The sequence below is a fragment of the Pleurodeles waltl genome, chromosome 1_1, assembly GCF_031143425.1.
Source record: "Pleurodeles waltl isolate 20211129_DDA chromosome 1_1, aPleWal1.hap1.20221129, whole genome shotgun sequence".
In the NCBI taxonomy this organism is placed as follows: Eukaryota; Metazoa; Chordata; class Amphibia; order Caudata; family Salamandridae; genus Pleurodeles; species Pleurodeles waltl.
In genome coordinates this window covers 941,768,172-941,790,888 of record NC_090436.1, presented here as the reverse complement: position 1 = coordinate 941,790,888, position 22,717 = coordinate 941,768,172, and the positions used below count along the sequence as shown (strand labels likewise).

Genomic DNA, 22,717 nt, shown 5'->3' with positions numbered 1-22,717 from the left:
GTGGGTCAGGAGGTGCATAACGGGTGTCCTGTAAGGCGTGCAGTGGAGGAGAAACATTGAGGGTTAGAGCAGCAAGAAACATTAGAAGCAGAGAGGAGATGCACAAAATTGGTGATAAATTAAAAAATGCCCCCGTTGTGTTCTAAGCTTTATGAGAGATCTGTACACCACCACAAAGGAGTTTTGTTAGAAAGGAGGTGTGGGAGATTGGTTGAGAATTAGCTTCAGCTCTCCCGGTATAAAATGTTTCATGAATGGCACAGGTCACCTCTCTGCTTTTGTGAAGCAGGCCTACTGCATCAGGTATAATACTGAAGGTATGTCAGTGTCCACACTAACTATTTTTATATACTGTGCCATAATGTGAAATTGAATTATACTGCGTTTGCATGTTTGATAACAGGTTTGGGGGCTGGTAGAGCAAATTCTTCATTACTTTTCTGGCATTCCTGCAATGATGCTAGTTATCAGAAAAACAACTATTATGAAGTTGGAGTTGCCACTCACACCCAAAGCAAGCCTTGCAGCTAGCGCAATGGTAAAGGCTGTCTGTTGGAGATCGCAGTGATAGCTAAATTAATAAGGAAAGTGCACGCATTTGGAAAGAGATTATAAACTTATTTTTAATGCACAATGGGGGCCACCATAAATTCCATTTAAATGTCAAAGGAAGGGGAAGTGGTGGACTTCACGGACTTAATTCAAGAAGAGTTTCTCAAACTTTGTATCTTCACAAACCAGAGAATATTGACTGACTCCAAGTTTATTTTAACCACTTTTTGCAGTAGAAAATGGATTTTTGTTGTAGTTCTACTTTTTTACTTTGCTTTCTGTGTGTGCTTGTTGAAATAATAAAAAAGATTATAAAAATGCAAAAAATGCATTATTTTAATGATGCTAGATGACTTCAGTTCATCAAGGATACCATGTTCCACCTCTGGGCTTTACTTTTTCAGAGCCTTGTTTTCAAAACATTTAGACCACTGGTTTAAAGGATGTGACCTAGTAACAGAATAGTAATAATGCAATAGCTGGTTGTGAAAGGAAAAATTTGGACTAGAAAAAGTTTACCCTGGTGCGTGTAGCAAGCTGTTCAGTACCCTGTGTGTGTATGTGCGTTTGGGTTCTTATGCACACTTATGCATGTATTTCACCAGACTAGAGCAAGCAGGCCGTAAACACCCCAAATGATAGACCCCCATACTGTTACGTACGTTGGCACCTCAAATGTTATTTATGACATAACTATCTATCAAAGGTTTTCTATTCCCTAAAGAAATCCTCTAATTGAACAACTATGTAGTTCTGGCTTGTATACCACTGACTGGCGACCTCACACCCTTAAGATGCAGAGTAAAGGCCTTTGTCCTCCTTCCCTTCTCCCATAGGGACTATAATGTGAATGAAATCAACTACATGTATGCACAGTATGTGGCGAGTACCATGGAGCCTCTGAATATTCCAGACGTCTGCAAGGACAAAAGATTTCCGTGGACCGTGAGTAAACAAAACATGAACATTAATACTAATTATGATTCATTTTCTTTTGAACGTTGATTCACCAAAATGCTAGTAGCGGAAGTGTCATCTCACACCCTTTGACCTTAATGGTGTCAGAGGAAGTGACATCATTTGACCCATAGCCCCAAATCTTCCGAGGAAGTGTTGTCACGTGACCTTAGCTCAGATTACTTCACGATAATTGCCATTGCTGATGTAACAGCAGAAACAAATGTCTATTTTAGATACCACCTATAATAGGGCTCGGGCTTGATCTTCGAAAGTGTTGGAGTGTAATACTTGCCCTGAATTCTTGTGAATGAGTTAAGCAAGTGAGCCAGACCTCTCCTACGCGGGGTTGGGGCTTCTCCTCCAAGAACATTTACAACTTTTCTTCTGTTCGACCAATGTGCTACTAACATTTTGCCATGGGTGCCTTGTGCCAAGAACTTCCTCACTTATGCTAGGGCCAACATTTTTTGTTTCCCCATATGCCCGGAATTATATCTGGTGTTCCAATAATCATATTTTACGTGGGTGCCTCTAAAGCTTTAATGATACCCAGTATGCCAGTGTCAGCATTTTTGCCGTTGGCGCCTCTATAAGCCAAGAATTCCTTTAAATACACCAGGGTACCACATTCTTTCTCACATTCACTTACATTTACTCAGTCACACTCATGCTCACTCGTCCTCACTCCTTTATTTACATTCCCTTTTACTCATTCATTCTCACTCTTGTGCACTTATTCTTACACTCATTTGCCCAGTCTTGCTCATTCACTCTCACCTGTCCTTAGTCTGGCTCACTTATACTTTCTCACTCACACACTTCTGCGCTCACAAGTACTCCCACTTCCTTATTGGCACACACTCTCACTTATCCTCAATCATTCGTTCACACTCACCTTTAGTCGCATTCACAGTTTTTTCTACTTAAGCAATTTTTCACTCTGTCGCTCACTTGCACTCACTCTTAAGCTCACTAATTCTTACTTATCCTCACTCACTCATTCTCACTCACAGTTACACTCACTCACTGCCACTTAGTCTCATTCTTTCTAACTCACACTCTCTTACCCACCCTCTCACTTATTTTTATTCATTCTCACTCACCCATTTCACTCACATGCAATCAGTCTTCTACTCATTCTCACTCACTCTGACTCACTCATACTCACTTGCATGCAGCTTCACCCATTCTCTCTCACTACCTGTTACTGTCTCTCACTAATTTTCAGTCACACACACATGCACACACAAATATACACAAAAGCTCACATATCACACACTGTCTCTTTCACACAAACACACTCTCCTCCTAAAGCAGGTGCCCAGTGTACATAGCTGCCAGTGAACATCTCTTTCCTGCACCAGGTGTCCCATTTTTTATTAAAATAGTGGACAGAAACCATGGAGGTTGGAGCCCAGACACCCATACTGGTGATCTGTCGCGTATTCAGTCACTGATTTTGCAACCTGCGTGGTCAGGGGTCGCAAAGGCATCCAGGGGTCACAGGGAGAAAGCCAGGGGTCGCAATTGAAACCCCTGGTGACCCCTAACTGACATCCATGCAGTTTCTGATCCTGTTCTTCAAATTTTCATTGGTATTTCAAAGTCAGCAAAGATAGATATCTAAAACTATTTTATCAGAGAGGCACATACTAATAGGAGTGGATGGCAGTGTCTCTTCTCCCAATCTTCACAACACTCCACGCGTATGCTGTACGACTGATGCTGCAACATTTTTGAAGCATGTGTTAAACTGTGCACCCCTCAACCGACATCTACAAACCAGGACATATACTTAATGATATCATCACTGCAATGATGTGCTAAACAAATGCTTCCACAGAATGCAATATAGATTTCTGCATTAGATAGCATATTTCATATTAGCACACACACAGACACATTATAGGCCCAATCACACAAGAGAAGCCGAGATGTTGTGAGGCGTGGCCACAGTGGAGCATTACCCTGGGCCCCATGGGAAAGTTATCTTTCTTTCTTCTTCTCACCACTGTCTATTTCCTTACATCACCTTCTCTCCTGCTCACTGCATGCCTCTACCTCCCACTCGTTCTCTCTTTACCTAGTGTCATCCTAAGGATTTTTCGGCCACCGTGCAAGATATAGTCAGTTGTTTCTGAGTGACCTTACTTCTGGAAGTTTAAGTATAACGCAGTATTGTTTGAGCTTGTACTAGCAGAAAATAGTTGCGTTTGGTTAAGAGAATCTTTAATATACCCATGGGCAAATATCATACTGAAAACAGTACTGTGATTTAAGAGAAAGGAAAGCATGGCTCTTGGATAACCTAGAATACGCAACTGGCAACGCCTTTAGTCAATCATGATCCGGCGGGGAATGGGTGTCAAAGCCCCAACATCTCGCTCCCTCGTTTCTGCTAAGGGATCACACAGTAGACTCTCTTAGGTTAATATTAAAAATCATGCATTTCAGTGCACTTACAAAAAGAGATAACAGAACATATCTGCACTGTTTGAATTATTAAATATGTTTAGCGCTGCCAAGTGGTTTTGCTTATTATGAAACAATTTTAGCCAACCCTGGTGTCTTATCCAATAGTACACTATATTTTGGGATTTGTAACTTCACGTTTAACATTCTAAAGGGTTCAAAAAGTCCAGCATGCAAGGTGTTTTGGCTAAATAGTCAGAACTGTTTGGAGGAGTCAAGCATGTATTGAGGCCAGTTGTCAGATGGGTATTACAATGCGAGAAACTAAGAGGCAAAAGTGAACATCGTTTTGGGCAATATTTCTTTGATTTTCTCTGAAGTCCCACACTCTTTTGTGGCTCATTTTCTTGCAATATTTTTCAATTTCATATGTGGCATTTATTGTTATAGGAACATAAAATAAAACTATGCATTTGGAAAATTATTTTAATATTCTCACTTGAAATGTTTGGTTTGCTTACTTGCTATGTTTTATTCTGCATATGTGTAGTGTGAAAAATTGGAAAGTACTACTGTACATCAGTTGTGTGTATATTTTTTAGAGGATGTGCCCTCAATCCCCATAAAACTGTTTAGCTTCCAATATTTAATATTTTATAAAATTATTGTGAGGAAGTGTTTGACATTTTGGAGGGCCCAGATGAAATTAAGTTATGTGTGAGTGGCATGGATTAAAAAAAGTTAAACAGTTAATTGATCATTGTGTTTGTGAAGAAAGGAACAGGTCCTTGAATTAATCTCATGCAATGAATATTTGAGCTGTTTTCCACCCTATCATGTTTTGCTCACTATACCACTCTAGACATTGACAAGTCATATACAAATCAGACTTGGTCCTGATCAGATAGGAAAAGTCCAGCCTGAACTGCCAGACCAGGTCCTCCATATGTGGAGACAAAGAAAAGACACGCAACTACATTAGGACAAACATGCCCTCACCCAGACTATGAATCGTGTCTCCCACCAGAGGTAATGAATTAGATATCACAGTTCTGTGGTGCAGTATCTGCTTCCACTGTTCCAGCTGCTCCCTTGTTGAATATGGCTACCTCCTTAACTCAAGCTTTGTTATTTACATTACAAATATGCCACGGGTTGTGGTTATAATTGGTGGCAAATATATAGGCATTGAGTTGTATTTTATCTGTCTCCTACCACAATAGCTGACACAACCTTAGTTTTTTAGTATTTATGTGTGTTTCAATTCAGATTAACTTATCAATGCGAGTCAAATCAAAAAGGGCCATCCCAGAATGCTTTGAGGTTTATAACAAATTGATCTGGATATGATTTGTGTGGAATCGCATTAAAAAAAAAAAACATAGTACTGGGTTATAATTGAGTATTATGCACATACTGTTTGTGGAGATGACCTTGCCTCAACCAACGAATGTCCTCACTTTGGAAACCACAGGCAGTGTGACGTCAGATTAAATTCATACTCTGGATTGTGTGCATGCTTTTTGTTACTTAAAGAACCTAAATTGGAGGAATCTGGTCCCACTGGCATGCTAAAAAGTTTTAGTTAATGGTTAATATTTAACTGCATACAATGTGTGTGCAGCTCATTGTGCCAAGCAACATAAGGACAGAAGAATACGGTAGCACTAAATAAGAAAGATGTGAAAGGAAATAAAAATAACGAGGAACATTAACATCTAGTTTGAGGAACATTACCAACATTTGACTGTAAATGGAAGAGTTGTTCAGGAGGGAAAAAGTAAAAAAAAATATTGAACGAACACAAACATTGTCACAGTAGAGATAATATAGACTGTTTATTTGGAGAGAAAAAGAAAAAATGATCTTGCAATTGAGTGGTATGGAGACTAAAATATTTTCTCAATAGGCATAGTTTAGTGAGCTAAATAAAATGTGTCAAGAATAGTAAGAAGCTTAAAGATCAGAGGTAAAGACTTTTGTTGAAATGAGGTAGGAAATGGGGAAACGCATGCACCGTAACTTGTTAAGAATAGAAGAGTTGAGCAAAAGCATCGGGAGGACAATTTAAAGTAGAAATGAGGTTAGCCCGACGCCTGGAGAGATAGAAATATCTTGGGAAAGAGATACACGTGCAGGTACCCGTTAAGAATAAGGAAGGTGAGCGAAGCGGCTGGAAGGGCAATGTACACGAAGAGTGGCGATCAGAAAGTAAGGATTTGGTGGAGTCCAGTCGGTACAGTGTGAAGAAATGTTTGAGCAGTAGAGGGCATATGACTCCGAGGATGGAGCGCCTAGCCTAGGTGAAGAAAACGAGTCGTAGTTGGTTTTGACAGGTACAAATACATTTTGATTAAGGTTTTCTACGAAACGCAGCAACAGCGACATGCACAATCCGAGATATATTTCACAATAATTCTACTTTAATCACTGAAATAGTGTACAGTTCCCCAGCCAAGCGGCGTGCTCTTCTGACATCCTGTGATGATGCTTGGGGACCCCTCCGCACACACCTCTCTCCCTCGCATCCACATTCAGGCTTCTACACGCCTGCTCTGACATCTTCTGTTTTCTGTGAGGCCAGGGACGTGCACAGTCAAAAACGTGACAACATCTTTTGAAATAAATAACGCGGGGATTATTTCCAATTAGATATTATCTTGTGAAAGACAGCTAGCACGTTTGGGCAAGCAGATCTCGGAAAAACCTGCAGCGCTGTCTGCCCGGACTCAGTTTAGACCACTTGAAATGTTGTACCCAAAATAATGACTACGCCGTCTGTAGTTGTGGCGCCTGCGAAGATGGAAGATGTTGGTGTTTCAGATTCCAAATTCCGTTCTGCAACCAGACATTTTTTCTCATGTGAAGCGAATGCTATCGCGGTTTCACATATGCAGTCTAAGGGCGCAATAATGCAGGGTTTCAAACAGATAATTTCAGATTCAAAACTGATTAGATTTGCGGTACTATCAGTCGACGAGCTTGGTGCAGTGTGCTTTGTTCGATTTTCTATACTTAAAAAAGGAATCGTTCTTTGATAGTGGGACTTTTTACAGAAACCATTATTTTGTGGGGTTATTCGGCTGGCAGAACCAATTGCCTAGCATAATCCTTAAAAGAAAAAAAAACTCGTTAGGGAAGTGCTTTTTAAGTCTCGCCTACACTACAGCACTCCTGGTGTCTGATGCAAGATGAATTGTCAGCTTTCAGTGGGCTAAGAGCCCACTCATTGCTTACCACTATTTGATCTCATTGCCACTCTCATTTGCATGCTTCTTATTCATTAGTTTGTGTGGGCTTTATTTCCTCTATGTGCATTTGTCCCTTCTCTAGAACATGGATGCACTATTTGTGTCCTTCCATTGCTCACTTTTCAGGTGCTGTTTTTGTCTTCTTTTTTGTTTAAGCCAGTGCTTGATTTGTGCTTGTGGCTTCTGGTGCGGGGCACCAGTACTTATTTTTGAAGGCCTGCACTGCACTTATTTTTCTGCTTCAGGTATTTACTGTGAGCAAAAGACACATATGGGAAAGACGGGGGAAGAGAAAAATGAAATAGCGTCACAAAGGGAGAAAGCAGAAAGCTGCAAGAATGAGCTGAAGGGGCAGGTATTGGCTGGAGATGGATTGAAGAGGATCAGGAAGGCTTCAGGATTACGCTGCCTTATTGTTCCGTGTTCACACATTTAATTGCAGCAGCAGTGTGTTTCAGAGAAGGGCTTTGGGCATCAGCAAGTTTTTATTTACAAATTAAGAACTGGTTTAAGCACTCCACGAGAGTGCGTGTGTTTTCCAGCTGTCTACCTTATGTATTTCCTCCCTTCACCATGCTCGTGTTGCTCTTTCTCTGCCTGTGTGCTTCTTTCAACCCCCTCTGTGATGCGCCCACCATTGTACCTCTCCCCTCTCATATTTCTTTTTTGCCCGTATGTTTTCCCCCTATTTTATGTGCCACTCACTCACCTTTTTGCTTTTCTACCACTCCATCGTCCACTCTTTTCAATTGCTTCCTTCCCTGTGCCATTGGCATCGCTTCCCCCATTTACGCTAACTTGTTACTCCTGCCCCAGTCCCTGTGTTGTTCCCCCTCCCTCCTGTTGCTTCCTCACCCCGCTCTCTGTCATTCCAACCAGTGCTCGTCGAGTTGGTTCATCCAACCTTCTCGTGCTATTTTTCTCTTTTTGTTTACTGATCGAACTCAGATTGGTAAACAAAAAGAAAAAAAAAACTCCCATTATTTTGTAGGCGCATGCTTGGTGCACCTGCCTTCATACTCACACAACCAGCTGCCTCATAGGCTTTTTTCTTCTTTTTTTTTTTTTTTAGCCAGGCTGCACATCATCAGGAGTGCTATATAGCATGGCTAAATCCATTGGCAAACAGAATAGGTCTCCAGGGCGAGACCTATTGGGATTAACATTGATAGTTTAATTTAAGAATGAACATAGGTTATTTTGCAAATATTCACTTGTTTGGTGTTTATGATTATCATTGCATTTAATATGAAAATGTATCCCGTTGCTTACCGTAGCCAAAACGTGCCCTTATCCCAACTTAGTAATGTTGGATCTGTGCTGAGCATCAGGTTACCGAAAATACAATTTGATTCTATAAGCAGTGAGGACAGCATATATTTCCTAAACACCTTCTCAACCTTTAAACAGCAGTGATACATGGCAACTGCAGTTTAGAGTTTATACCTACTAGAAAATACCCTGTCAGTCGGCAAGATCCCAGAAAACACCTGAAAATATACATTTAAATTTTTTTTTTAATTTCCCTCGAAAATATTGTTTTTAATTATATTTTACTGATGTGGTGCTTCTAGGGAAAATATAGCCTTTGTCCCTTCAAAATGAAACTCACGAGGGCAGGTGTCTGTTAAATGCTCTTTAGAGACTGTAGCTGTCTCACTTTTTAAATGTTCTCTTGACTTCATTAGATTCATTCACTTCACTCCACATAAGCCCATGATAGGTCTGGGTTTTGACAACACAGTTGTCAATTATTCCTACTGCTAACAATGCATTTCAAGTGGGCTTTGGGCGGTGCCCCTTTCAACGATTACATTTTTGCGACCAGCCTATTTATGACATTTGCTTGAGATTTTGTCAGTGATGTCTTTTCATCTCTTACCAGATGCTATTGGTTGTTTGGGCGTATATTTCTGCCTCTGTTTACATGTTTGCATTCATCTGTATGAGCCATAACCTTACAACTATAGCCGTCTATGTTCACTCCATCTCGCTCCCTCATGTTGTCTCACTCTAATGTGCTAACCATGCATGCGCTAGCACATAAAACCCAAACCAACTGTGCTTCCAATGTGTCTTTTTAGACAGTTTATTCTTCCTTCTTGGCACATACTTAGAGCTTTATATTGTTTTCTGCTAGAGTCCTTCTTCCCATGAATTTTATTGTGTTTGCTGTTCCCTTGATATAAATAGGTATGTGGCTTCTGACTATATAAGGAGATTTTGTAGTGTTTTGTCAGATAGCTGTACGATTTTTGGCACCTTATCAGTGGGTCTTTGAGAAATGGGACTCAAAGACCTTATCAGATTTTTGGCAGTGGGTTCAGAACTAGCAATGCCTCAACCCTTCCCTATGTTCACATGTGCCTTCAACAGTCACCTTAAATTGACTCTCTCAGGTTGAGCCGTCTTTTCCAAGCTTTAGGTTACCACCGGCGGTGCCTCCATGAAAGCGGAGGAGCGTTGCAGGAAACATGAAAAATAGAATAGTTATAAAAAAGATTTATTACCATTTTATTTTTCGTATTGGCAACAACCCAGTCTCAGGGTAGGCAGAAGCAGGGAGGAATAATGTGCACTTCAGTTTAAGTGCGCATGTCACTGTTGTCTGGCTGCCTTGCAAGGGCCAGCCCTACATGCACACTTTAAACACTCCAACCCAAGCTGTCTTAGACAGCTGGGTGGAGAGCGAGCACAAACCCCCATAGCTTTAAGAAGTGTTGCACCAGTGTGCTCCAGCCAATCCTGGTCCTTCTCCCATGCTGCCTGAGCAGCATGAGAGAAGCATCTGGACTGGTAGAGGATTGTTGATGTCTGGAGCTCTGGGAGCCTGTGCTGCCAGGATGAAGAGGAACACTGAGCACGAAGCACTAGGTGAGTTAAACGTTTTATTTTTTAAACTTAAAAAACTCGCAATGCCTTCAGTCTGAACTCCAGAGCTCAGAATCTTGGCCTGTTATAAACACTGTTTAAAGTTGACCACGACTGAGAACTTTGGCTTTGAGCCCAGGGGCACTGCTTAGTTTTGTGCTTTCAGTGGGTTATACATGTTCCCGTAGCCCCACCTGTTTTTGGTGCCGCTTGCTGCCGCTGTACGTTACTGAATATTTTTCTGTTATCAATCCTCTGTGCTGAGACAGCCATATGATATATGGATGTTGAATCATCTCTAACCACTGAATTAGAGATATCTGACCCATAACCTATAAGTATATTGCATAAGGGGTCCCTCTCACCCACCAGGGGTGTGGGAGTTACATCGCAGTATAAAACAATTCCCTGGGAATAATCGCATCCTTATAAGGAATGCATCCCCTCCCAGGGACTGTTTATATCATGCCCTAACCCCTAAACTAGATTCTGTTGAGCTACCTCACCTAATATTTCTCAGGGTCTAATGGTTTAGTTCCCTATCACTTCCTACTTGACTATTCACCCTGAGGCTGAGAGGTACTTTCAGGCTGAGTGATACCATGACATAGAGAGGTTGCTCAACTTTGAAAAGTTCATTGACATTGATAAGTCATCATTGTCATGCATTACTTCAAGATCCGCTTTGCCTCAATGCCATACCTACATTGACATAAGACATTAAAGTCCAATTTGTTGTGTTCAAAGGGTGCATTGGTGCTGGCAGCAGTATTTTAGGATGCATTACTTATAGGTCAAAGGTTACCTTGGCAATAATTGATAGCTCAGGATTTAGATATTAGGTACGTGTTTCTTGCTTTGGGAGGATTATTGCATGTCTGTATTATGGTCAAAATGTAGACCTTGTTTACAGTACTGGTGATATATTATTAACTCTGGTACTTACCATTAGCCTAGGGCCTCATATAGGCCCTAAATATACGGAGAGACATATATTTTACAATATTGAATTCATGTGAGCAAGGAGATCAGCTGTCTCGGGACTTAGAAACATTGGACTGCTGAGAGCACTGACATGTGCAAATAGGAATCTACTTAGGTACAGGAATTCCATTAGGAAACCTAAGGTATAGACGTACCTGTAAAATATTGAACATTTGGTAAGGCTAAATAAGGCCTCCTATTGAGTTGAAATTAATACAAAGACGTTGAAGGGTGTTTGGTTCCATTTTCTTTCATATATGTTTCCAACTAGTGTGTTTGGGTTAGAGTAACTTATTTTGTGGTCAACCTCTTCTACCTCGCCCTTTTCCTTATCATTTTCACCCTCTCTAGATTCCTAGTTCTACTCTAGCTCTTTTCATTCATAGACTTTGATTGAAGCAGTGTATCTGCAGTGGAAAAAATAGGGCCTGCATTTAATTTGGATCTATTATTGGAATGTCAAATCTGTAAACATCTAAATATTTAGTAAAATAAAATACTCAATAGTGAATGATACAATCTATATCACTGTTCTGTACAACTGCCTTTATTTTAGTCCTGAATTATAACTGTAAAACCCTGTAAAAAAGCTGAACAGCCTGAGTCTGGAATTTTTGGAATATATAAAGATTATTTTTCAGGAACCCAGAGGGAGTATTACAGTCGGTCCTATTAAGTAGGAAGGAATCTATGAAGGGTGATGGTGGAATATACTGTGCGTGCCTGTATGAGAAAAGTGAGTGGGCCCTTGCCATAGACACGTATCAATATCCATTTGCCTGAAAAGTGTAGAGAATGTGAGTGCATTTCAGCAGAGCTGTAGTTTTGGGAGTGAGGCACATGAGATAAGGCTTATCAAGGGAAGTGTTTAAATGAGAAAAGTAATTAGTTTGTCACCAGAACAGTGTTAAGTGGTGGAACTAAGGGGCATATTTAAGAGCCCCTAGCACCACTGGAGTGTCACTTTTCGTGATGCTCCGGTGGGGCTATGTCCCGCACCCTATTTACAAGGTGGCCTTAAGCCACTTTTGTGGCTTAAGGCCACCTTGTAAATACGTCCCCTTGACACACAACACTTTGCATAAAAGATGCGTACAATGGGTGTTGCTGTGGGCGTGTCACAGCAACACCCATTGCATTTTGACGCTGCTCCATATTTACGAGTTTTTGTAAACCTGAGGCAGCGCCAAAATGAGGCACAACGAGGAGAAATACTTCTATTTCTCCTCGTTTTTCCTCTTTCTATGTGGGCTGCATTTTGCAGCCCACATAGAAAGAGGAAATCACCATTTAAGATTGGTTTTATGTAGGAAGGTGTCCCTTCCAGCACAAAAGCAATCTCCCCCTCAACACAGCCATCCTTGCACCATGTTGCAAGGGTGGCTGCGTTGGCTCTCAACTGCGAATTTAGCGCCAGCGCAGGTGAAAACACAGGGGTGCGGCATATTCATTTGAATATGGCGCATCCCTGCGTTATGAAAATGACAGAGCGCGGCACTGCCAATTTTGGCACAGCGTCGCGCTCCATCATTTTCTGTTAAATATTGACCTACATTTCTTAGCTGGTGTATTTGGTATTGCCCGTATGTTTTTCCCCCTATTGAAGATCAAAAAGGTGAGGGACAAAGATAGCAATACTATTTTTAGGAGAAAAGACACAGGTTGAGACTAAGGATTGATGAGCCTTGTGACGAGCCTTGTAAAAATGACCTATTACCAATGTCTATGTTGTGTTTTACACATATAAAATAAAGCATGAATTTTAAGGCCTTGATTCCACGTTCTCCGGAATATGGTGAAGTATTTACCAAACCGGATAAATACCATTAGCCTGGGTGATGTAATTACCAGGTATCATAAATACTTCCTATTTTGTGTATTCAGCCTGGAAATTAGGTACGACATGCATAATCAATATGAAGCACACTGATTATGTATCTTTGCTTTCTTTTCTTCTGGAACCTTTCCTCTGATAAATTTTGGCATTTTTGACCTGCTGGAAAAATTACAACGGTTTGATTATTATATAATTCCGATGCCTATGTACACTGTTATTTGCGAAAGGGTTGTGAGAATTTAGTACTTGTAATCAAAGAAAAAGGCTGATATCATCACTGCTGGTTTATTGAGTATGGGTTGTCACAGGGCCGGCTTTAGCACTGGTGGTGCCCGATGCGGCAATCTTTTTTGGCGCCCCCCATCCCATCTCACCCAAATGACCTCCTACTCGGATTCCCTCACTACTCCCCCTAAAAAGTGTCTCTCATACCTACATAGTCACTCTCTCACTTACATTTCATTTGTTTGAAAGAACAGGGTAAGGAAAAAGTCACTAAACAAAAAGTCTCATCTCTCTTTCTAGCAGAAACATTAATCACAACAGTTATCTTGACATTTTGAGTGCTGTCTGAAAGCTGGATGCACTAGGTACTCTGCAGCAGGTGCTTTTACATGTAAGCTATTGCTAACTAAACACAGTCCCCGCCCCCCGAGGTCAGTGCACCCCTCCAGGACAGCACCAAGGGCAGCCGCACCGTTCACACCGCCCTAAAGCCGGTCTTGGGTGGTCATTGGTAGAATAATGTGTAATGAAATGCTAAAATACTCTTTAACCTCATTATAAATAGTGTACCGAATTTCTCACACCATGAGAAGATAACTAGCTTGAAAGTAGTGCTTGATTATATCACCTTCCTACATTTTTAACATATGCTATCATTCCAGAATGACAACACAGAAAAAAAACACAAGCACGTTCAGAGCTTGCTATGTACACCAATTAAAAACGGAAAGAAAAATAAAGTCATAGGTAAGTTTGCTTTCTTCCCTATGCGCCTTGCATGTGTTTTTTTACCTTCTTCATGAAGTATAATGCTCTTTATTGGTGCAGGTATATGTGTGGTGCAAGCATGAGCATACTTTTCAAAACGGGAAAAGTCAAGCATTACACAGGAGTCATTGACAGATGGTACTAATAACATGCACAAAACGTATGTGTTTCTTAAATCTAGAGATAAGTCCCTTTCCGGGAGACAGGTCTGAAGCCTTGCATCAGTTACTTTTTTAAGAGGATGAGGTGGAATGTTTTCATTGCTCCCATGTTGTCAGAGTGCACTGGTGGTTTGTTATGGCTACAGGGCACACTTTGGGGGTGGGCGTGGTTGTATGGAGCCCACCCACCATAAATTTTATGTTTACTTTACCTGAGGCTAAAGGAGACAGAGAAATGTTTCCTTTTGTCCCAGCATTACAACTGCTTGTTTTTAGGGTCGGGCGTGCGAAAGCATGCACTAACACAGGCGTCTCGCTAGCGAGACGCTGCTGTAGGTAGAAAAGGGCTTGGAGCCTCCCCTTGGTTTACCATTTGTTGGCTTGCATGGCACTCTTCTTTATAGCCTCGTAATTCATCACTGGAGGCCATATTATCATTTCACTTCCCGTCCATGGAGCAGGGACCAAGCACTCATTGATTCAACTTAATCAGTGTCCATCCGCTGCCCTCGATGTGATTGAGGTACTATTTTCTTCTTTTAACTTCTAGTGCCCTGCAAACAGAAGGCACATGACTAACAAAAAGTTGCCCAAAGGGACAAACAGAATTGCGAAGTTGTGTTTTCTGTAGTTAACTAGTATTTATTTTGCAAAGTCTTCTTTTCTCACTTTGCACGCTTGTTTTTTTAACTGCTAGTGCCCTGCCAACTGAAGGCACCTGACTGGAAAAAACATGCCCAGCAGGGCAAAAAACTTGAAATGTTGTATTTTCTACAGTTAACTTTTTTAAAATTTTTACAAAGTTTTCTTTTCATATTTTGCACTCATGTTTTCTTTTCGCTTGTGGGCGCTGTTCTCAAAAGATGATTATTATCTTGTTCTAAATATTGCAGAGCAAGATTGTTTCTTTCTTATGTGTAAATTTCAGAATTACACTTTGACACATAAACGTGCAGTATGCTGCAGTCGACACCAATTCAATCCAGTCCGCCCCACTCCAGTCCAAACCACTCACTCCAATCCACTCCAGTCCACCACACTCCACTCCACACCTCCCAACCCACACCACTCCCATCTGCTTCCCCTCCAGTCCAAACCAACCTGCCCCACTCCAATCCAAAAAAATACCTGCCCCACTCCAATACTGCAATCCAAAACAATGTGCCCCACTCCAAGCCACAAAAATATGCCCCACCCCAATCCAAAACAATGTGCCCCACTCCAATCCAGAAGAATCTGCCCCATTCCAATCTACCCCACTCTAATCTAAAACAATCTGCCCTACACCAACCCAAAACAATGTGCCCCACTTCAATCCGTCCCAGTCCAATCCAAAACAGTCTGCCCCACTCCAATCCAAAACAATCTGCCCCACTCCAATAAGCCTCACTCCAGTCCAATTAGACACACTACACTTCAGGCCAGACTGCCACAATCAAGTCCAGTTCACCCCACTCTATCCCAGTCCACCAGACACCAGTACTCCCAACATGCCCACTTCAATCTCCCCCCTTCAATCCAGAACAATCTGCCTCACTCCAATACATCAATCCAAAACAATCTGCCCCACTCTAGTCCGCACCATTCTGCCCCACCTCATTCCAAATCAATCTGCCCACTCGACCTGCTCCACTCCAATCCAAAACAATATGACCCACTCCAATCCAAAACAAACTGCCCCATTCCAATCTGCCCAACTTCATACTAAAACAATCTGCTCCACTCCAACCTGCCCCACTCTAATTTAAAACAGTCTGCCCCACTCCAATCAGCCCGGGTCCAAACCAAAACAATCTGCCCACTCCAATCTGAAACAATTTGCCCCACTCCAACCCCCCCATTTCAATCTAATCTACCCCACTCCAACCCAGTCCACCTCACCAAGATCCACCCCACTCCCTCGCCTCACTCCAATCCAAAGCAGTCTGCCCAACTCCAATGTGTCCCTCTCCAATCCAAAATAATCTGCCTACTTCATTCCAAAACAGTCTGACCACTCCAATCCAAAACAATCTGCCCACTCCAATCCAAAACAATATGCTCCACTCCAGTCTGCCGCACTACAATCCAAAAAATCTGCCCCCCTCCAATCCAAAACAATCTGCCCCACTGCAATCAGCCCAGGTCCAATCCCAAAAATTTGCCCACTCCAATCTGAAACAATTTGCCCCACTCCAACCCCCCATTTCAATCTAATCTACCCCACTCCAACCCAGTCCACCTCACCACGATCCATCCCACTCCCTCTGCCACACTCCAATCCAAAGCAGTCTGCCCAACTCCAATGTGTCCCTCTCCAATCCAAAATAATCTGCCTACTTCATTCCAAAACAGTCTGCCCACTCCAATCCAAAACAATCTGCCTACTCCAATCCAAAACAATATGCTCCACTCCTGTCTGCTGCACTACAATCCAAAAAATATGTCCCCCTCCAATACAAAACAATCTGCCCCATTACAATCCAAAACAATGTGCCGCACTCCAATCTGTCTCAGTACAAAGCAAAACAATCTGTCCCAATCCAGTCTGCCCCACTCCAATCCAAAACGATCTACCACTCCAACCTGCCCCACTCCAATCCAAAACAATCTGCCCCTTCCAATCCAAAACAATCTGCCCCACTCCAAACCCAAAAAATGTGCCCCACTCCAATTCCTCTAATTCAGTCTGTCCGACTCCAGCCCAGTCCATCCCTTTACAATCCAGTCCACTTCATTTCAATCTGCTCCACTCCAATCTGCCCCACTCCAATCTGCCCACTGCAATTGCAAACAATCTGCCCCACTCGAATCTGTCCCGCACCAATCAAAAACGTTCTGTCCTACACCATTCGAAAACAGTCTACCTGACATCAGTCTAAAGCCATGTGCCTCACTCCAATCCAAAACAATATGCCCCACTCCAGTCTGCCTCACTACAATTCAAAACATATGCCCCACTACAATCCAAAACAATCTGCCCCACTCCAGCCTGCCCCTCTCCAATCCAAAACAATCTGCCCCACTCCAATTCAAAACAATCAGTCCCAGTCCAATCCAAAGCAATCTGCCCCACTCAAATCTTCCCCACTCCTATCCAAAACAATCTGCCCACTCCAATCCACAGCTCTGTGCCCCACTCCAATCTGCCCCACTTCATCCAAAACAATCAGCCCCACTCCAGTCCAAAACAACCTGCCCAACTTGAGTAGAAAACATTCTGCCCCACTCCAATCCAAATCTGCCTCTCTCTAATCCAAACCAGTCTGCCCCACTATAATCTAAAACGTTCTGCCCAATCCAGTCTGCCCCTCTCCAATCCAAACTAATCTGCATACTCCAATCCGAAACAATCAGCCCCACCCCAAACCCCAACTCCTATCCAATCCGCCCCACTCCAGTGAACCCCACTCCAATCCAGCCCACTTCACCACGATCCGCCCACTCCATTCTGCCCCACTCCAATCTTGCCCACTCCAATATGCCCCACTCCAGTCCAAAACAGTCTGCCCACTCTAATCAACAGCAATGTGCCCCACTCCAATCTGCCCCACTTGATTCAAAACAATCAGCCCCACTCCAGTCCTAAACAACCTGCCCAACTCCTACAGAAAACATTCAGTCCATTCCACTTTACCATGATCCACCCACAACATTCTGCCCCACTCCAGTCTGTCCCTCCTCAATCTTCCCCACCCCAGTCCAAAACAATCTGCCCACTTCACTCCAAAACAATCTCCCCACCCCAGTCCACAGTGATGTGGCCCACTCTAATCTGCCCCACTTCATCCAAAACAATCAGCTCCTCTCCATTCCAAAACAACCTGCCCAACTCCAATATAAAACATTCTGCTCTATTCCAATCCAAATCTGCCTCACTCTAATTCAAAAGAATCTGGCCGACTCTAGTCTAAAACAACCTGCCCCACTCCAGTCTGCCCCACTCCAATCCAAAACAATCTGCCCACTCCAATCTGAAACAATCTGCCCCACTCCAACCTCCCACTCCTATCCGGACCGCTCTACTCCAGTTAACCCCACTTCAATCCAGTCCACTTTACCATGATCCACCCCACTAAAATCTGCCCCACTCCAGTCCAAAACAATCTGCCTCACTCCAATCCAAAACAATCTGCCCCAATCCAATATGTCCCATTTCAATCTAAAACAATCTGCTTACTACATTCCAAAACATTCTGCCCTACTTCAGTCCAAAACCATCTTCCCCACTTCAGTTCAAAACAATATGCCCCACTACAGCCTGCCCCACTACAGTTGAAAACATCTGCCCGACTACACTCCAAACCAAAAATGCCCCACTACAATCCAAAACAATCTGCCCCACTCCAATCTGTCCCAGTACAAACCAGAACAATCTGCCCCAGTCCAAACTGCCCTACCCCAATCCAAAACAATCTGCACAGTCCAAACTGTCCATCTCCAATGCAAAACAATCTACCCCACTCTAATCCAAAACACAACACTCTGCCCCACTCCAATCCAAAACAATCTGGCCCACTCCAAACCCCAAAACTCTACTGCATTCTAATCTAAAACAATCTGCCCCACTCCAATACAAAACGATCTGCCCAACTCCAATCTAATCAGCACCAATCCAATCCACACACTCCAATCCAGTACACCTCACCCCAGTCTGCCCCACTTCATTCTTCCCCACTCCAATCTGCCCCACTCCAGTCCAAAACAATCTTCCCCTCTCCAGTCCAAAACAATGTACCTCACTCCAATCCAAAACAATCTGCTCCACTCCAATATGTCCCATTTCAATCCAAATCAGTATGCTTACTCCATTCCAAAACATTCTGCCCTACGTCAGTCCAAAATAATCTGCCCCACTCCTGTTCAAAACAATATGCCCTACTACAGTCTGCCCCACTACAGTCCAGAAAATCTGCCCCACTACAGTCCAAACCAAAATGCCCCACTACAATCCAAAACAATCCGCTGTACTACAATCTGTCCCAGTACAAACAAAAACAATCTGCCTCAATCCAATCTGCCACACTCCATTCCAAAACAATCTGCAAAGTCCAACCTGCCCATCTCCAATACAAAACACTCTGCCCCTCTCCAATCCACAACAATCTGCCCCACTCCAATCCCAAAAATATACAGCATTCTAACCTAAAACAATCTGCCCCACTCCAATCCAAAACAATCTGCTACACTCCAATTCCCCCACTCCAATCTAATCTGCCTCACTCCAATCCAATCCACACACTCCAATCCAGTACACCTCACCCCAGTCTGCCCCACTTCAATCTTCCCCACTCCAATCCAAAACAATCTGCCCAATTCCAGCCTGCCACACTAGAATCCAAAAAGTCTGCCACTACAGTCCAAAACAATCTGACCCACTCCAATCCAAACAACCTGCTCCACTCCCGTGCAAAACAATCTGCCTACTCCAAACCAAAGCAGTGTGCCCCACTCCAATCCAAAACAATCATCCCCACTCCAGTCCAAAAGAATCTGCCCCATTTCAATACAAAACAGTCTGCCCAAGCTAATCTGTATCCACTCCAATCCAAAACAATCTGCTCCAGTCTGGCCCACTGCAAACTAAAACAGTCTACCCCACTTCTATCTGCCCAACTCCAATCCAAAACAGCCTGCTGCACTGCAATCCAAAACAATCTGTCCCACTCCAATCAAAATCAATCTGCCCCACTCCAGTCCAGAACAATCTCTCCCACTCCAGACTGTCCGCTCTAAACCAGTCCACAGCACCCCATTCCAATCCATTCCATCCCAGTTCACCCTAGTCAATCCCAGTTCACCCCACTCCAATCCACCACAATCCACCTCTCACCAATCCACCCCAATCCAGACCAATCAAGTCTGCCCTGATCCAATATACCACTCTCCAATCCAATCTACCCCACTCCAATTCACCACAGTCCCACACACTTGAGTCCAACCCACCCCACTATTGTCCAACCCACCCAACTTCAGTCCAACCCACCCCACTCCAATCCAACCCATCCCACTCCAAACCACCACATTCCACTCCAACCCACCCATCTCAAGTACAACACCATTCCAATCCAACCCACCACACTCCACTCAAGCCCCATTCCAATCTAGTCCATCCCACGTCAGGTGGGTCAATCCAGTCCACCTTATTCCACCCCAGTCCAATCCAGTTCACCTTGATCCACCACACTCCAATACAGTCCATCCCACGCCACCTTAATCCAGCCCACTTCAGTCCAGCCCATCCCACTCCACACCAGTCTAATCCACCACACTCCACACCAATGTAACCCATCCCACTCCAAACCAATTCAGCTCACTCCTGTCCAATACACCGCACTCAAATCCAGTCCACCCCACTCCAGTCCACCCCGTTCCAATCTGCCCCATCCAATCCAATCCACCACATCCCAATCCAATCTACCTCACTCCACTCTTCTCCATCCCACTCCACCCCACTCAAATCCAATTCACCTCACACATTCCATCTCACCCCACAACAATCTACCCTACCCCACCTCTGTGCATTCCACCTCACTCCAAACCACCTTACCATAACCAGTCCAACCCACTCACTCAGTTCAGTTCACCTCACTCCAATCCACCCCACTCCTATCCACCCCACCCCATTTCAGTCCACCCCTCTCCATTCCACCCAATCCACTCTACCCCACTCCAATCCACCTCACCCCACACTAGTTCAATCCACCACACTCTACTCCAGTCCACACCAATCTAGTCCAATCCTACCCATTGTACTCTAATTCACCCCACTCTACTCCAATCCACTCCACTCCACACCACTTCACTCTGCTCCAATCTACCTCACTCTAGCCCAATCCAGTTCATACCACCCCAGTTTTGTCCACCCCACTCCAATCCAATCCACACCAGTCAGTCCATACCACTCCAGTTCAATTAACCTAAACTCACCCCACTCTATCAATACAGTCCACATTGATCCACCCCACTCCAAGCAAACCTACCCCAATCCAGTCCACCCCACACCAGTCTAAACCACCTGCACCAATCAAATCCACCCAAATCCAATCTCCCACTCAATCCAATCCACCCCACTCCATTCCAGTCCACCCCACTCCAACCCCCCACTCCATTCCAGTTAAACCCACTCCAGTACAGTCCACCCCACTACAGTCCAGTCCACACTACTCAAATCCAATCCGCCCCACTCCACCCTACTCCATTCCATTCTACTCCAATCCACTCCACCCGTTGCAATCTAACGGGGTCTAGTCTACCCCAATCCGATCCACCCCACTCAATCCAATCCACCCTACTCCATTTCAACCCACTCAATTCCATCCCACTCAGGTCCAGTCCACCCCACCCCACTCCAGTCCAATTCACTTCAAGCCACCCCACCTCAACCCAATCCAGCCCACTCCAGTCCAATCCACCCCACTCCAATCCAATCCACCCCAATCTAGTCCACTCTACTCTACTCCATTCCAATCCACCCCACTCCAATCCATCCCACTCCAGTCTACCCCACCCCAATTCAATCAAGTCAACCCCACTCCAATCCATCCCACTTCACTTCAGTCCTCCCCTCTCCAGTCTAGTCCAATCCATCGCACTCAACCCAATCCAGTCTACCTCACCCCACTCCAATCCATCCACTCAACTGCAGTCCAATCCACTCCACAATCCACTCCAGTCCAATATGCCCCACTCCAGTCCACCCCACTCCAATCAAATAAATTGAGTCCAATCCACCCCACTCCAGTCCACTAAACCACCCCACTACAATTCACCCCACTCAAAACCACCCGACTCAAAGCCACCCCAATCCAATCCACCCCACCCAGTCCAATCCGCTCACCCTAGTCCTATCACTTCAGTCCAATCCACCCACCACAATCCTATTTAATTACCCCATTCTAACCCACTGTATTTCATTTCCATCCACCCTACTCCTACACCAATCCAATCCACCCCACCCCACTCTACTCCTATCCATCGCACTACCTCAGTCCGCTCCAACCCAAACAGCCTTTTCCACACCACGACCCTCCATGCCACAACACTCTCTGCCACTGAACTATTGAACTCTACTGTCCTCCCTCTATGACAATCTACTCCCCCTACTCCACTCTACAACACTCTACTCCCTCACTCCACTCTACGGCACTCCAAGCCACTAACTTCTAGCCATACTGAATAGCAGCCACACTGATGTACAACATAGCAAAAACACCTTGACAAAGCCAATAGCTCTTGTATAGGCTAAATATATTGGCTTTGCCATTGCTTGTTGTAAATACTGCATGCATGTAATCTTGCCTCAGGGTGTTTTTAAAACCCTTTCCCACAGGCAGAATCCACTTTACTTGTGAGAAACACTCATTAAAGGGTTACCTTTAAATCTCTTCTCGAAAGAATTTGAATAAGAACAGTGAACTTCGCCGCATTAAACCTTCTGTGGCCTACTGAACTGCACATTAGCCACACTGTTGTGCCTTGGGGCTGGATATGATGGATATCAGCAGAAAAGGCATGCATTAACAGCTACCTTTACTGTTCAAAAACACAACCAGCATAGTTTAGTTATTCCTTAAACACATTGAGAGTTGGAATACCAGGGCCACATCTCAAATCTGTTTAAAAATAGTGTCCCTTTCTGGCAATTTTAAGCTCATATACACGTTGATGCAGCAAATGTGTAATTTATTTTAAAAAAAGGAAAGCAAACCAAAAAT

General features: G+C 43.7%; 1 protein-coding gene across 8 annotated transcripts in view; it reads left to right on the top strand.

Annotated features, from left to right (window-relative positions):
* The window catches only part of PDE5A (phosphodiesterase 5A), a 639,000-nt gene that overhangs the window by 460,307 nt on the left and 155,976 nt on the right, over window positions 1–22,717 (top strand). For all 8 annotated transcript variants that reach the window (XM_069230182.1, XM_069230181.1, XM_069230180.1 and 5 more), the window contains 2 exons: window positions 1,389–1,497; window positions 13,755–13,839. In XM_069230182.1, the coding sequence (XP_069086283.1) occupies window positions 1,389–1,497; window positions 13,755–13,839 (194 nt within the window). The remainder of the gene's footprint in view (window positions 1–1,388; window positions 1,498–13,754; window positions 13,840–22,717) is intronic.